Source organism: Populus alba, chromosome 5, assembly GCF_005239225.2.
Source record: "Populus alba chromosome 5, ASM523922v2, whole genome shotgun sequence".
Classification (NCBI taxonomy): Eukaryota; Viridiplantae; Streptophyta; class Magnoliopsida; order Malpighiales; family Salicaceae; genus Populus; species Populus alba.
Genome location: NC_133288.1, coordinates 7,010,757 through 7,025,006, shown reverse-complemented (window position 1 = coordinate 7,025,006; position 14,250 = coordinate 7,010,757). Strand labels below are relative to the sequence as shown.

Sequence of the window (14,250 nt, the reverse complement as noted above, 5' to 3'; positions counted from 1 at the left end):
GAGACTTTCTTCTTCTTTATAGGCTCTATTCTTTGAAGAATTAATTATCTACTTCCTTCTTCAACATATACCTCTACCAATTCTTCATTTTGTTCTAGGGTATTTTTGGTACTTTTTGTTTTTTCCAATGCTATAGTTTTAAAGAAACAAATATGACATTGTTACCAATTATTTTAGGTTCTTTTTATGCGTGCCTCAATTAAAAGGACTTTGAAATTTTAAATTTAATCTATGCCATTCCTTGTTTTATGAATCCTTGAGCATCTATATAGCCTTCCTTTAGCCTTCTAATTACTTATGTTGACTAACTCATTCATTGTTTTATATAATATTGCAGCCAATAGACTTCTTCTAGCAATCAATTGTATGATTTTTTTTTTCATCTTCTAAATTTCATTTTTTTTGGGTTAATTTTGTATATAATACTCATCTACTAATATGAAACAATTTCTTTCCTTTCATTTAAATTAACTTTGTTTTCATGAAAGACAAATAAAAACTATCAAGAACAAGTATAGTAAATAGTCCCCGTACCTTGATTATCCACTAAGGAAAATAAACAAGAAAAAGTAACGATTTAAAGAAAAGTAAAAACAAAAAATAATATTAAAATGTTGAGTTTTTCCTAGATAATGATTTGAAGGTGAAGGGAGCTTCTTTTTTTTTTTTTTTTTTTATTAACGTGGGTGTTCGGGCCAGCTTGCGCGCACCTCGACTAATCCCACGGGCCCTGAAGTTAACGACCATGTAAGCCTCCAGTGGCCATCATATGAGCAACCTGGGGTTTGAACCTGAGACCACAGAGGGAGCAAACCTCTTGGTCCCAAGCTTTCGCCACTAGGCCACCACCTAGATGGTTAAGGTGAAGGGAGCTTTGTTTGGTCGAGTAGGGACGACTTTCGACTTGGTGCCTTGTAGTTGGTCTCACACGTTTTCACCTTGTCCACGTTTTCACCTTCATCGCTGCCTTCTTGAACACTGCACCGTACGTATAATTTAATGAGCACGGGAATTGCTTGTGTACTTTTATGTTACGTGAATCCTCTCAAGTCACCATAGTTTGATACATTTGCAACATGGAATATTAATAAACAGTTGATTAAGAATGAGTCAACCAGTAGTTAAATTCAGACTCGGAGAGAATTAATTTAGTTGAGAATAACGTGCCCATTGGCCTATGAAATTGATCTCACACTTCTTAGCAAGGATACTTGCACACTATAATATTACTTGCCAATTAAATAGGAGGTAGCACTCACAGATTCTGCATTTTATTTTCCACGTAATTATTAGAAACACAAACTATATTTGTCAAAGATAACCACTAGCTAGTTTTTGTTTCAGGATAAAAACGAACCTTGCACAAGGGTGCATGTCTTGCTTATTTTGTCAAACTCTCAACGAATCACATGTCCTCTTCCTCTGTTTTGATTAATGTAGGTGATGATTTTTCAAAGAATTGAAGTTGTTTGGGTGCAAGTTTTATGTATGAGATAATCATTTAATTTATTAATTATAAATATTTAATATATTTTTTTTTAACCAATGTGATTGGTGCCTGATACTTGTAAAATATTTCTTTTGATGAATTTGAAGGCTTTCAAATGTTTAAGTTAAGTGTTTTTTTTGATATAAAATGCAATAATATTTTAGAGAGAAATTCTAAATATAAATATATAGTAGATAATAAAGATTGAAAATTTATCTCTTTCTAAAAATTGAATGAATTTTTATAGCCCCTCATTCTAATTATTTGATAGAGTGGAAGAATATAACTATAACGAAAAAGACATTAATCATATTATATGATTAATTAGTTCACGGTTTAATTTCTTGTATTAGAAATTTCATGCATAATCATTAAATCTGATTAATTCTATTTGCCATCTAAATTTAATTAGATTAATTCTTTGATATTAAAAGAAATAATCAAAATAGCAACTTTTTTATACTTCATTATTATTATTTTTTAAAATAACCCGATGGATTTGATAACTATGATTTCGTGTGAATATTGATTTTTCTCGGTAGAATGTGTTGTACTTTGTAACACAGGACGTGGTTTTGGCAGGCCCATGTTAATTTCCCATGCAAGTACAATATATAATTTTTCTTCAACCTCTTTAATTTGCTGGATTTTTCTTTTATTTTATCTAGACCGTGCCATAATAGAATATATATGGATAGAACTAAAGAAAGGGACCCAGAGGCAAATTTTATAGAGATTTTGTTACGTTGATCGTATCATCTAAAAGTTCTTAACACGACAAACATTCCTCTCATGCAACAAAATATGAAAAAATAGAGAAGCATTTCATATATATTCCATTTAATTACGTATTGATGAATTTCAAAAATTTCAAATGCTTAAGATTAAAGTTGATATATTAGATAATCAATTAATATTTTAGTTTAAATAATATAATTTATTCTTTTTATTAAAAATATCTGATGGTTTGATATGTAAAGCTCAGGTGAGTAGTAGTTGATGATGCCTCGTTAGTCAAGATAGTTGGTACATGCTTATTTGTTGGATTTGAGGACTCTTATATACTTAAGTTAGCAATTTTATAGAGAGAAAAAATACAATGATATTTTAGAGAGATAGACTTTGAAACTATATGTATTGAAAGTGTTGAGAATAAAGAGATTATGAATCTTGAGTTTGAAGGATTCAAGATGCATTTATAGCCCATAAATACCTTGTTATTTTGTAAAGAAGAGGATTTGAAATGTAATTTTATCCTTGTGGTATTTTGAACTACATTTTATTTAAAATAATACATGTTAGATCAATATAAAAAACCAAAAAACCCGCGTAGGGTATTGAAAAAAACTCTCAAAAGAGTGTTAGGCTTGAACAAGATTTTTGAACCTATTAAGGTGAAAAAATAAGTCTAGGTGTATTGCCTGGATCCAAGTACATTGAGCTCGGATATGGATGCCCAAGCGTACAAGAGTGTCGGGTGTGTAATTTGCAGCACCACAAAGAGTGCTAGGCAACGAATGACGGTGTTGGGATGCATGTGCAACACTAACTATACCCAACACTAGCTAGGCGTGTCACTCCTAGCATCTAAGAGGCAGTATGCCTTTGATTTTAGAAAAAAATTATCTATAATTGAGTTTGATTGACATGTTTACCCAAAAGTTCTTACTATAAGGTAGTAATTGTATAACAATTTGGTAATTATTGAAGCACAACGATAGGTTAGTAGAAATTTTAACTACTGATTTAGTTAGAGTTACATCTATAGTTAAATGTTGCTGAAATGACAAATTTTAATTAGAAACATCGTGGCCCCAATATTGAAAAATGACAGCTAATTATTTATAGAAATTCAAGGAGGTACACATGAAATATGTGATGGCCACCATGTCATGACGGGGACTAAAAGATCTCTGTGGTCCAATATAAACTTCAAATTGATTTTTTCAAACTGTATTTTAAGTTTCTCCAACATAAAAATAATAAAAAAATAACAAATATCATCAATCTTTTCCTTGTCATTTCATGGCTTGATGTCTCCAACTAAAATGTCAGTTCATTTCAAGTACAATGAACTCGATGCCTACGTATTCTAAACACTAATTTTGATTAAGAGTTTAATTTGTTTGAAGCTGGCTCTTTTATACGTACTAGAAAATGATGGGAAGGCAACGAAAGATCTAAAAGTCTTCGTGTCGTGAATCCATGTCTGTAAAAACGTGACTCACATGCAGCCATGGCTATGGAAATTAAAAATCCCCCCAAAATATGACAGGTATTTTTTTTAATATAAAAGTTTTGGATCTTTCAAATGGGTTAATTTGTTTTTGGCTACCGGTTGGCTGATCTTGTTTATGTTTTAACCGATTTGAAATATCAGTCTAAACCTAGTTTAATATTACAAACAAGCAAACTTGCATGAATCTTTTAAATCTAAGTTAATATTACAAATTCACAACCCATAAAATTCTGATTATAGTTCAATTAAGAAACTCAATTTTTAAAAAAAACTAAAATGTTGAAGTATGAAATTAAAAAAAATATCAATTTAAAAAAATTTACCTAAGAAAAAAAACTTAAACAATCAAAAGAATAATAATTAAATTTGGTATGAAAAAAAATGAAGGGGGATGAAGTTGCAAAAAAAAAAAAATCAACTTTAAAAATCATTCTAAGTAAAAAAATAACAATTAAAAGAATAAAAATCAAATTTGAGTATTGAAAAAATTGAAAAGGGATGAAATTGAAAATAAATTCCAATTGCACAAATCATTTAAAATAAAAAAAAAATAATAAAAAGGGATTAAATAAGAGGAAAAACCAATTGAAGGGTTAATTTGAAAAATTAGAGGGGATAACAAAAATTTAAGATGAAGGGAAAAGAAAAGGGAAAAAAAAAGAAGAAGTTGTTCGACACCAAACTAAAGCCCTCTAGTAATACATGCCACCTCTTATAGAAGGGGATGTTGCAACGAATTAAATATTGTCTTGAAAGATGGTGTTTGGTGATGTTATGACAACTCATGTATTGCTTATATGCTGGCATGTGTAGCATGAAATAACTATTTTTTAATATAAAAACTTATATTTATCAAAGTACTAAATTTTCCTTGATCAATATGATAATAACAAAAAAACAATATGGAAAAGATGGAAAAGTCCTAGAAAACTAAACCTATATTTTTTGTTTTTGGGGGCAATAAGGTTAATTTTGATGTTGATTTAATATAATCTTTAAAATGGTTATTTCATATAATTTACCTGGACTTCAAATTAAATTGTGTTGGTGTTGATAATGATTTGGTCTTTTTATTCAAAACCAGATTTAACTAAAAAATACTTCAAGGCGTTTTCATTTTAATTTTTTTAAAATATCTTTTAAGATAACAATTTTTTTTTATTGATCAATATTAACATGTCAAACTTGTATATCTAAAGGTTTTCTTTTCTTCTTTCACCTAAAAAAAAAAAAAAAGAGGGATCGAGGATCTCAAAAATCTAGAAACTAATGACAAAAAAAAAGGGGTGTAAACATTACTAAGGTAGTGTTTGGGAACGCGGTTGAAACTGCATTCCCAAAAAATTCAAAAGTTTTTTTTTTTTGCTAAAATTTAATACAGTTTATATTTTTTAGATCGTTTTGATGTGCTGATGTCAAAAATAATTTTTTTAAAAATGAAAAAACATTATTGACATGTATTTCCGCATGAAAAGTTATTTGAAAAGCAATTGCTACCACACTGCCAAACACGCTAAGAGAGCATAAATTATAGTTCAAAAGGTCTTTTTGTTACCAATTTAGCCAGATGTACTTGGCACCACAAAGAAGAACATTCCATGAATTACAATTCAAAAATATTCCTTTAATTAGTTACCAGTTTAGCAAAATGTGCTCAACAATTAACACAAAAATAAAGAGCAACAACATGTCCTTTACAAATTAAATTATCTAAGTTCTTGATGTTTCAATCTATAGACATAGAAGACAAAATAACCTATACATCAAACAATTTTTATGTTTCCTTAAAATCAAATAAGAAAGAAAAGGAGACTTGCTTGGGAGAGGAAAGAAGACAGTTGCGGGACAGAGCAAGGGGAGAAGAGAACTAAGATCGGAGAGGTGGAAACTATAAAGGCAGGGGGTGATGAGTTGAGGTGGAGGAGATTGACAAATATTAGGTCATGGAATAAACTGGGAACTGAGAAACAGGTATGTGTCTATACCTGTGAGAGTATTTTTAATTTTAGAGTGGACTTACAATTATCTATTTGTACCCCTTTTAACTTAATAATATCTTTAATTTTTTAGGTCATCTTTCAATTGATTTTAAACTCGAGTTTTTGAAACTAAAACTAAAATGGATTGATTTTTTTTCCAGTTTTTTTTATTTTTTTTTTGTTTTCCCAGTTTAATTATTTTTTAAGCTTTTCTTTTGCTCACTCCTAACGACATCTGCCAACTCCATCTTTAAATAATTGAATGCCTCAGCTGGAAGTGGGATATCAAGCATGTGAAGGATAAAAAATGGATTTAGGTCATTTTAGTAATTTTCTAATTTATGGCTTTCATTTTTTGTTTAAAAACAGGTTGTGATCAGGGTATTAATACAATGAGAATTAGAGTTTAAATCAAGAGATTTTTTGGTTATTTCATTTAGATTATATTATACATCAGCACTTCGCAAACATCCACGCATTTCCTATGGGCTTGCTTGAGATTGAAAAGGAGAAGGAAGAATAAAAAGTTAGCCATGAGATTTCATGTTTAGAAAGATGAGAGCTTTAGTTTAGATAGATTTGTACGCAACAAAGAAGAAAGCTTGATGGCCAATGAGTTCTTGAAATCATAATTTTAAGATCCGACCCGGTTCAAGGTTTGAGTTTCGGGTTTTGCTCGGGTCACCGGGTCTTATTTTTTTTTTTAAAAAAAACTTAAAACAATATTGTTTTAATAAAAAAATAAATAATAAATAAAAGTCAACGGGTTTGCAGCATAGTCTTGCCGGGTCAACCGGATCGCCAGGTCAATTGGGTCACACCAGGTTTTTCCTTCCCTTGTTTTTCCTTCAGCTTGTTTCGATTCCGGTCTCGGACTAGCCGGTCCTGGGTTGACCCATCGGACCGTATTTCAAAACTATGCTTGAAGCAAAGAATTTTATTTGTATGCAATCCATAAAGGGGGAAAGGGAGAAGAATATTGTTAATTAAAACATGATAAAGTCATCCATGGTTTGAAAATTCATGGAGCACCTCTTGTCTAGGGTTTTTTAAAATGTTCAATAATAAAAATAAGAGTACTGCAAAGTTATATTTTTCTCATAATTTTAAAATAAGCTCTGTATTGAGGATGAAAAAAGCTTCAAATTCCCTGGTGTAGAGAGAAATTGGTTAAGAGGAGCAGATAGAAGCTGCCCCCAGTGGTTTTCAAAAGGGTGCTTTTAATATATAGAAAGGATTTGTTGTGTTTGGGTTACCAGATTTCAGAGAGAAGAAACGGATAGGTGGTGGCTAGAGTCCTAGTTTACTCTATTAGAAAAATTATAATATTTAATATAAGAATTTTTTACTCATTAATTGGAATAGAATAACAATCTTGTAAATATTTCAAACTTTTTTATTGACTTTGTTTTTTTACACATAAAATTAAAAGAAGTACATGTTATCAACTTATAAACAACTATGAAAAGTAAACTGTAATTTTTCTATTACAGAAGAGTCATAATAATTAAAAAATATATACTAAAAAGAGTGGGGTTTTTACTCTTAGTCATTTTAAAAACACTATTCATTTCAATAATTTTTTTTCAATTTATGTTTTTTATTTATTTTGATTTCATATTTAAAGGGATTATACTTCATGACTTGTCTTTTATAACCTAAGACTTACAACTCGAGTCATGAATTTAACGAATTAACCTAGCCAACTGGAATTTATTTTTTTCTTGTTTTTAATTGATTTTTTTTAATTTCATCATTTAATATTTTTTATTTGTTGGGAATAAAGTTTCATGTTTTGTTTTGGTTTTATTTTTATAAGGTTATTTCGATCTTATAATCCTAGTCACAAGTTCAAAGAAATTAACTTAGATTGATTCGAGTTATTTTTTAAATTATTTTATTTTTATTTTTATCCTTCAGTATCTCATTATTTGATAATTAAATTTTATAATTTATTTTATTTTTTATGAGTTATCCTTCAGTATCATATTTTACATTTTACACCATATGATGTCATGACCTTCATCTCGATTAGCTAATGAACAATTAAGTAAAATTGTGAATTGAATATGATGGATCACTGCTACTCTTTAGCTCAACTTCTACCATGATACATGCCCTCGAGCCCATGCTAGGCGTGTGTCATGAAAGTGACAATAGGCTTCCATAAAGCTGGACTTGAGCAGTGGGATTAGGCAGAGCATTAATTAAGGCAGGCAGCAGTTACATTCGATATAATGCATGGTAGAAGCATGAGTGTGTGTAGAAGCATTTATTTGACCTCCATTCCATTTATTATCTGATTGTGACCATATCATTAACTTTGAAAGGCAGCACAAGTGATTCATGATCTTTGTATATATTTTTTAAAAAAATAATATTAAGTTAATGCCAAAACTTTTTTTTTAAAAAATAATATTAAATAAAAAAAACAAAAAATAAAATAATAAAAAAAAGATTTCAACTCTATTAATCTATTAAGCTTATAACCCAAGTAATTTAACCAAAAATAACTAATTAAAGAAATATTGAAATCTAATCATCAACAAGGTATAATTAAAAAAACAAAATTTAATATATAAAAAGATAAAATAAATAGCAATTATACATTAAAAAAAAATATGAGTCAAGCTGCCAAATATACAGGTTAAATTATAAGATTAAAATAACTCAAAAAAAATACAATAAATAAAAAAACCCAAAATAACATATTCATTTTCAATATCAACCAAAAAAAAATCCACAAAAACAAGTTATAAAACATAACCCAAAACCCTAAGACAAAAGTCAAACCTAGCTCTTTATATCTATCCTCTCTAACAAGTTACTCACTTCTCACATATAAACCCACTTGTTTTCTTTTCACCTTTGGACGATTACAGCAATGGAGGGAGCCTCCTATTTAAAGGGACAAAATGAAGTTTTGTGCCATTATGAGTGTTGGGTGGAGGTTTGAAGTTCGAATATTGACTAGGTGGTTGGAGGATATGAAAATTGATGGTCGGAGGTTGGCATAACATGGAGAAAGAGGAAGACGGAAAATCTAGACAATTCTGCCACAAATCTCTACCTTGGTGAGATTTTTCCATCCAATCCTAGTGATCACTCAACGGTACCTTCGTTGCGCCACATGACACCATGTACCATGATGCATGGTGCTTAACACCGAGAGATGTTAGCCAAGTCCAAGCAGTGTTGAAACTTGATTCTCGAAATGACTTTTCTCATCATGTCAGAGGAAATGTATGTAGTGACAATCTTTTGTAGTAGAATATCCTCTTCATCTATAATTTTTCAGAGAAAATGAAATCGAACATCGATGTGCTTGGTGCGGGAATGATGAAATTCGACAAATCTAGACAAATCTGCTACAGCTTTCATGGTTACTCATCATATCTTCAGGTAGCATGTCTTCGGCTAGTATTTGAAAATACACATCACACTTAGGCATCTGATCGTTGATGCATTTTCTAGGCTAGGAAGAGGAGGGCTGGGAGATGACACAAGTTCTTGGAGGAATTTTTGAAGGAGTTCTATGCAGAATGGGATGGGAAACCTTGAAGAGGTTAAATTTGAAGTCTTACAGTTTTATCTTATTGAATAAACCAGGATACCTTCTTCTCTGCAATTTTCTTTTTGTGCAGCGGCTTCCAGGAGGCCAAAACTGCCGCTGAATCAGGGAGATGTACCAGTGCATTATAAACATATTACCGAGGGTTTTCCAGTGAAAGATCACAACAAATGAATGAGTACTTTGTTTTAGCAATGGAGGTGATGAGGCATGCATTCATCCCGTTCCAGAACAAAGTGATCTGTATAGACAAGTGAAGGTGATGGTTAACCAACTCACCATGCTACTGTTTACGCAAGAATTGAATAGTTGTCTGTCGTTCTGTATGGAAATTGATTCCCATGGCTTGTTAGATGCTGGGCATTTCCCCAGATTCTTGGGTTTTTTTGTTTCATCAGGAGCCATTGTTGGGCCTCAAGTACTAACCTAAACTTCAATGTTTAAGTTATTATTCATGGCGAGTGGCGTGAAACCTTTTTACCCCCCTGTGCTTGTACTGCTCTGAAAGTGCCCCTCCTTTCCCCAAAACTTGGAGCAAAGTTCACTTCTTTATCCCAAGGCAGTAAGGCTTAGGGCTTAATAAGGAAGAGTTGAAAATGTCAGTTGCATCGCAGTAAGCACTGAAAGCTTAGGGATGCAACTGCAGGCCAAAACAATACCCTTAGATTCCATATGGTAAGCAACTCTTACCTTGTCATATTATCACTCTGCTCTGTTCAAGTTGTAAATTAACTACTCTGTCCAACATTCTTTATTCTGAAACTTGAAAAGGTAAAAGAATGCAACTCAAACCTGTTAACATTGTAATGTTTTGGTCTTCTAGTGACGAGGGCCTATGGGATTAAATATATTTGATCCAAATTAAACCATGAAAACACACAAAATATACACACGTACATCCATAATATGTGACAAGAAATTACTAATCGACTTGTAATTTATTATTCGAATACATCAGCAATAACACAACACAACACAACACAATTCTTCAGATTAAGGATTGTATCAAGAACAATCCAAATCCAAATCCATTATTGATCAAGTGTAGTTTCCTAAACTAAAAATGCTCCATCTTTTTCCTTCTACACTTTCTCAAAACTCAACAAGTCATATAAATTTTACAGATAACAGTAGTATGTTTTTACATAAACAATGGAAGAACATATCATTACTAATAATATATTTATAAGCATCTGTTCTTGTTGTGACATTACTACTTGATATTAAGATATTCTTGAAGCATAGACTCCTCACGCTTGACTAGATTTACCTTCAACCCGTGCTTCATGTACATTGTCAAAGCAAGCTTGGGCACAACAGGATGATCTTTCACTACCTTCACATGGTAATGAAATAAGATTGATGCCACAGTAAACTTCATTTGATAGTAAGCAAAGTCTTTCCCTAAGCATAGTCGAGGACCACCATTGAAAGCAGTGAATTTGTAGGCTGATTCACTCATGAATCGTCCGTCGACCACTCTTATCCATCTCTCCGGCTTAAACTCCCTACAGTCACTTCCCCATATTGCCTCCATCCTTCCCATTGCATATATTGCATAGATCACTTTCGTACCTTTCTCTAGTACAGTTCCATCAGGAAAAATGTCATCCTCGACAACCTACAAGATATTGGAGCGTAAATTGAATCTGAATGAGTGATTGATTACAAACTAGCAAAAGAAAATGAAACAGTATTTTGTCATTCACCTTTTTCCTTGCCTCCTGGGGGAAAAAAAACTAGTATACTATGTTAACGGCTCAAGTATTCTGGGGTTAGCATTAGATTTGTTCAGGTTGTGTTCATATCCTTAATTTGTAAGTGGTGTGAGTAGAAGGGATCCTCTTACCAAGAGGGTTGTAAGAAAAAATGATTCTCTTTTCAAGAAGACAACAACTCTAGGACCCTGGTTCAATCTTCACCTATTAATTTCTAGGACCTCGAAATTTTCCTTATTTTATGAGTTACTTAACTGGTATTTCATGCTCCCCAAACAAGAAGTTTAGCCACTTTACACAAACATACTGTCAGGTCACCAAGGAATTGACCAAGTATTGTCGCACTTCAAGCAAGGATCGAACCTGTCCATTTCACACAAGCCAAGTTCTCGAAGAGATATGCTTGAGTTTATGGTATATTACATGAAGGTTTTTGATTGGTTGAATATAAACCTACATGCATCATCTCTAAGAAATGTTGCCATACTATAAGATTGCATGAGGATATGTTAAATGACAAAACATGCAAGAAACATGAATTCCAATTAATCTAGAGATAAAGGAAGAGAATAATCATTATCTTAACTGTATATGATTAAAGGAAAATATGAGTATTGGGTAAAAGTAAGTTTGTTACTAATTACCTCCTTGTGGTCCACTGGCACTGAAGGGTACAACCTCAAGGCCTCAGATAAAGCAGCTTGCAAATAGTTCATCTTCTTTATCTCCTGTGGACTGAACACTAATGGAGTTTTGGTGTCCAACTCTTCTCTCTCGTTAACTATCTTGCAAATCTCAGCAAGAATCTTCTCCTCTACCGTTGGATGTGAATCAAGAAGCCAAAAGAACCAACTCATTGCCACTGAAGAAGTGTCTCTGCCAGCAAGAATGAAGTTCACACAAATATCTCTCAAGAATCTGTCTGAAAATGGCTTTCCGTTCTCATCTTTTAACCCCATGAACACTGTTAAGAGATCTGATCCTTGCTTCTTCTTATCATCCTCACTCTGTATAGAGAGTTCTTTCTTTCTTTTCCTTATGACATCTTCTGCAAAGTCATCCACATCTTTTATTGATCTTTTCAGCTTCTTTTCGGACCCAAAATCAAGATACCTCATAGCTTTCCATATGCATGTTGGTGTAACAAAACGTAGGAGAGTAGCTTCTGTTGCATCTTCAAAGGCTCTAGCGAATGGTATGTCAGGCAAACCTGGACGCAAACATCCTGGATCAACCCCAAATGCTATCATGCAAACATTATCAAATGTTAACCTCAGTAGAACATCCTGTATATCAATCGACATCGAGTTGTTCACTGCGTTTTCTAGAACTGGCAAGAGCCTAGAATGGACAAGTTCAAGCAATGACTCAGTAGTTAATTGCCTGAATTTTGTTGAATGAAACTCAATGCTTGCTGTCTTTCTTTGCCTTTGCCATTTCTCATCATCAGCATTGAATATTCCTCCACCGAGAAGATCACCCACGGTGTCACGAAAATATTGGCCTTTAGGGTAATTAGGGAACTTGGTCTTGAGAAGATGCTCAAGATTTCTTGGGTCCGCAGTCACTACACAATTGAGGCTACTAAACCATGGACCTTTGAACCTAAAAGTCCCATTTTGATCACAAAGCACGTCGGAAATCCATTCATACATGTTGCAATGAAGGCCAGACACCAAAGATGGTAGCATGCCTACAACAGGCCATACGGGCAGTCCGCAACGCCTTTTCTGCCTTAGAGAATGAATAGCGATGAAGACCACAAGCGCAAGGAGGAGCTCTAAAACTTGAATCTGTTGCAAGAAAAACAGTCGCGGGGAAATGAAGTTTCCGGCAATATCACTGGACAAGGAGGAGGAAAGGGAGGTGAGGCTGTTGCTGTTGTTCATCGGGCTGATCATGGTGTTGGGATGATGGGGAATAAGACTATTGTACATATGACATTGTTGTCTATAGTTATAGCAGGAGGTCATGTGTTATAAGGGAGCAATCTGTTTGTGTTTTCTTGGCGTGCTGTTCTTGGCTCAATAGGTATGAATTGGTGAGCTGAAAATGTGTGGGCTCCTGCTGCTTTTCTACGTGACTAAACTGAATAATTCTCCCAGCCCTCACTGCATTGGATGGTTTTCGCCTTGTTGCTGTTCTTTTTATTTTCTTGAAATGGAATATTTTTGGCTCTAGCGAATGGTGTCACAAATAGGGTTGAAACTCTTACGATCGAGGGAAGAAGAATAATTTTTGGAGGCTAGGGAGTTGTTGGTGACCGATAACCTAAAACACAACTATTTCCTCTAGTTTTTCCCAGCTCCACGTAAGCAAGTTACTTGTCGCAAAAAAAACAAAGAAAAAGAAAAGGGTTGATGAGCACATAGATTTCGGTCACCAGCATGTTTGTTGCTCCACGTACGTAGTTAGTCTAGACAACTTGAACCTGTGGATTTTCTGGATTTTGGTTTTAGATTTTGTAAATTTCAACTTGAATAAGTTTGAAAAGGGTCTTCCAAAATCAAATCCAACCACTTTGTAATTTCAATTTAGGTCATCTTCAAGACCTAATTAAGAGCTACAACATAGGTTTATCTGTTATATAATATCTCAAGGATCCACTCCAACCACATGGCTTAGCATAGTACCTAATCTTTTTTAAAAAAACAAATCTAAATAACGTACGTACCTAATTGAATAAGCAGCTGATGTATAAAAAAAAATAAAAAATAATTCCATTATCATACCTTTTGATATTAAAACTGAGCAAGTAGGTGTACTATTTAACTATTAGGAATGAGCTGGCTGGTACAAGATTAGGGATTACATAACTTAGAATAATTTGGTGAGAATTTAAGGTTTCCTTTGAACTTTTTAGACCAACAAGAAAATCTACCTGCCTGACCATGTCACCCTTTCATCGGCCAGAATATACCTCTCAGGCCGGTCTGAGGCAAAACCATGTCCCCAATCTGACATCTGAGAGTGCACAAGAGAGAGAACATATTTTCTTTAAGTAATCATAGGATATGCCTTGAATGTGAGTATTATTCAAGCTATGTATGTTATGGTGCACAATTCTTTAATACTAATAATAAAAAATATTAGTTAGTCATTCTAAGCCATCCTAGCCATTCATGGCTAGAAATGTTAGTCATTAATGGCCAGGAATGTAAATGACAATGCATGGGACTTTTACATATCCCATGCATAACACATAGTTGCCACCAACACAATATCATTTTGGACCAAGGCCCAAATGGCTATAC

General features: G+C 33.0%; 1 protein-coding gene across 1 annotated transcript; it reads right to left on the bottom strand.

Moving 5' to 3' along the window:
* Positions 1–10,185: 10,185 nt before the first annotated feature.
* LOC118057076 (cytochrome P450 86B1) lies at positions 10,186–13,190 on the bottom strand. Its single transcript, XM_035069534.2, has 2 exons — positions 11,641–13,190; positions 10,186–10,899 (listed from the first exon to the last, which is right to left on the bottom strand). Exons 1-2 carry the CDS (start codon positions 12,967–12,969, stop codon positions 10,492–10,494), a joined length of 1,737 nt encoding a protein of 578 aa, XP_034925425.1. The 5' UTR covers positions 12,970–13,190; the 3' UTR covers positions 10,186–10,491.
* Between the last annotated feature and the right edge of the window lie 1,060 nt (positions 13,191–14,250).

Coding starts and splice junctions, on each gene's coding strand:
- LOC118057076 (XM_035069534.2), bottom strand. CDS start 12,969: ATGACCTCCTGCTATAACTATAGACAACAATGTCATATGTACAATAGT. Junction 10,900..11,640: donor TGCCAGTGGACCACAAGGAG/GTAATTAGTAAC, acceptor AATATCTTGTAG/GTTGTCGAGGATGACATTTT.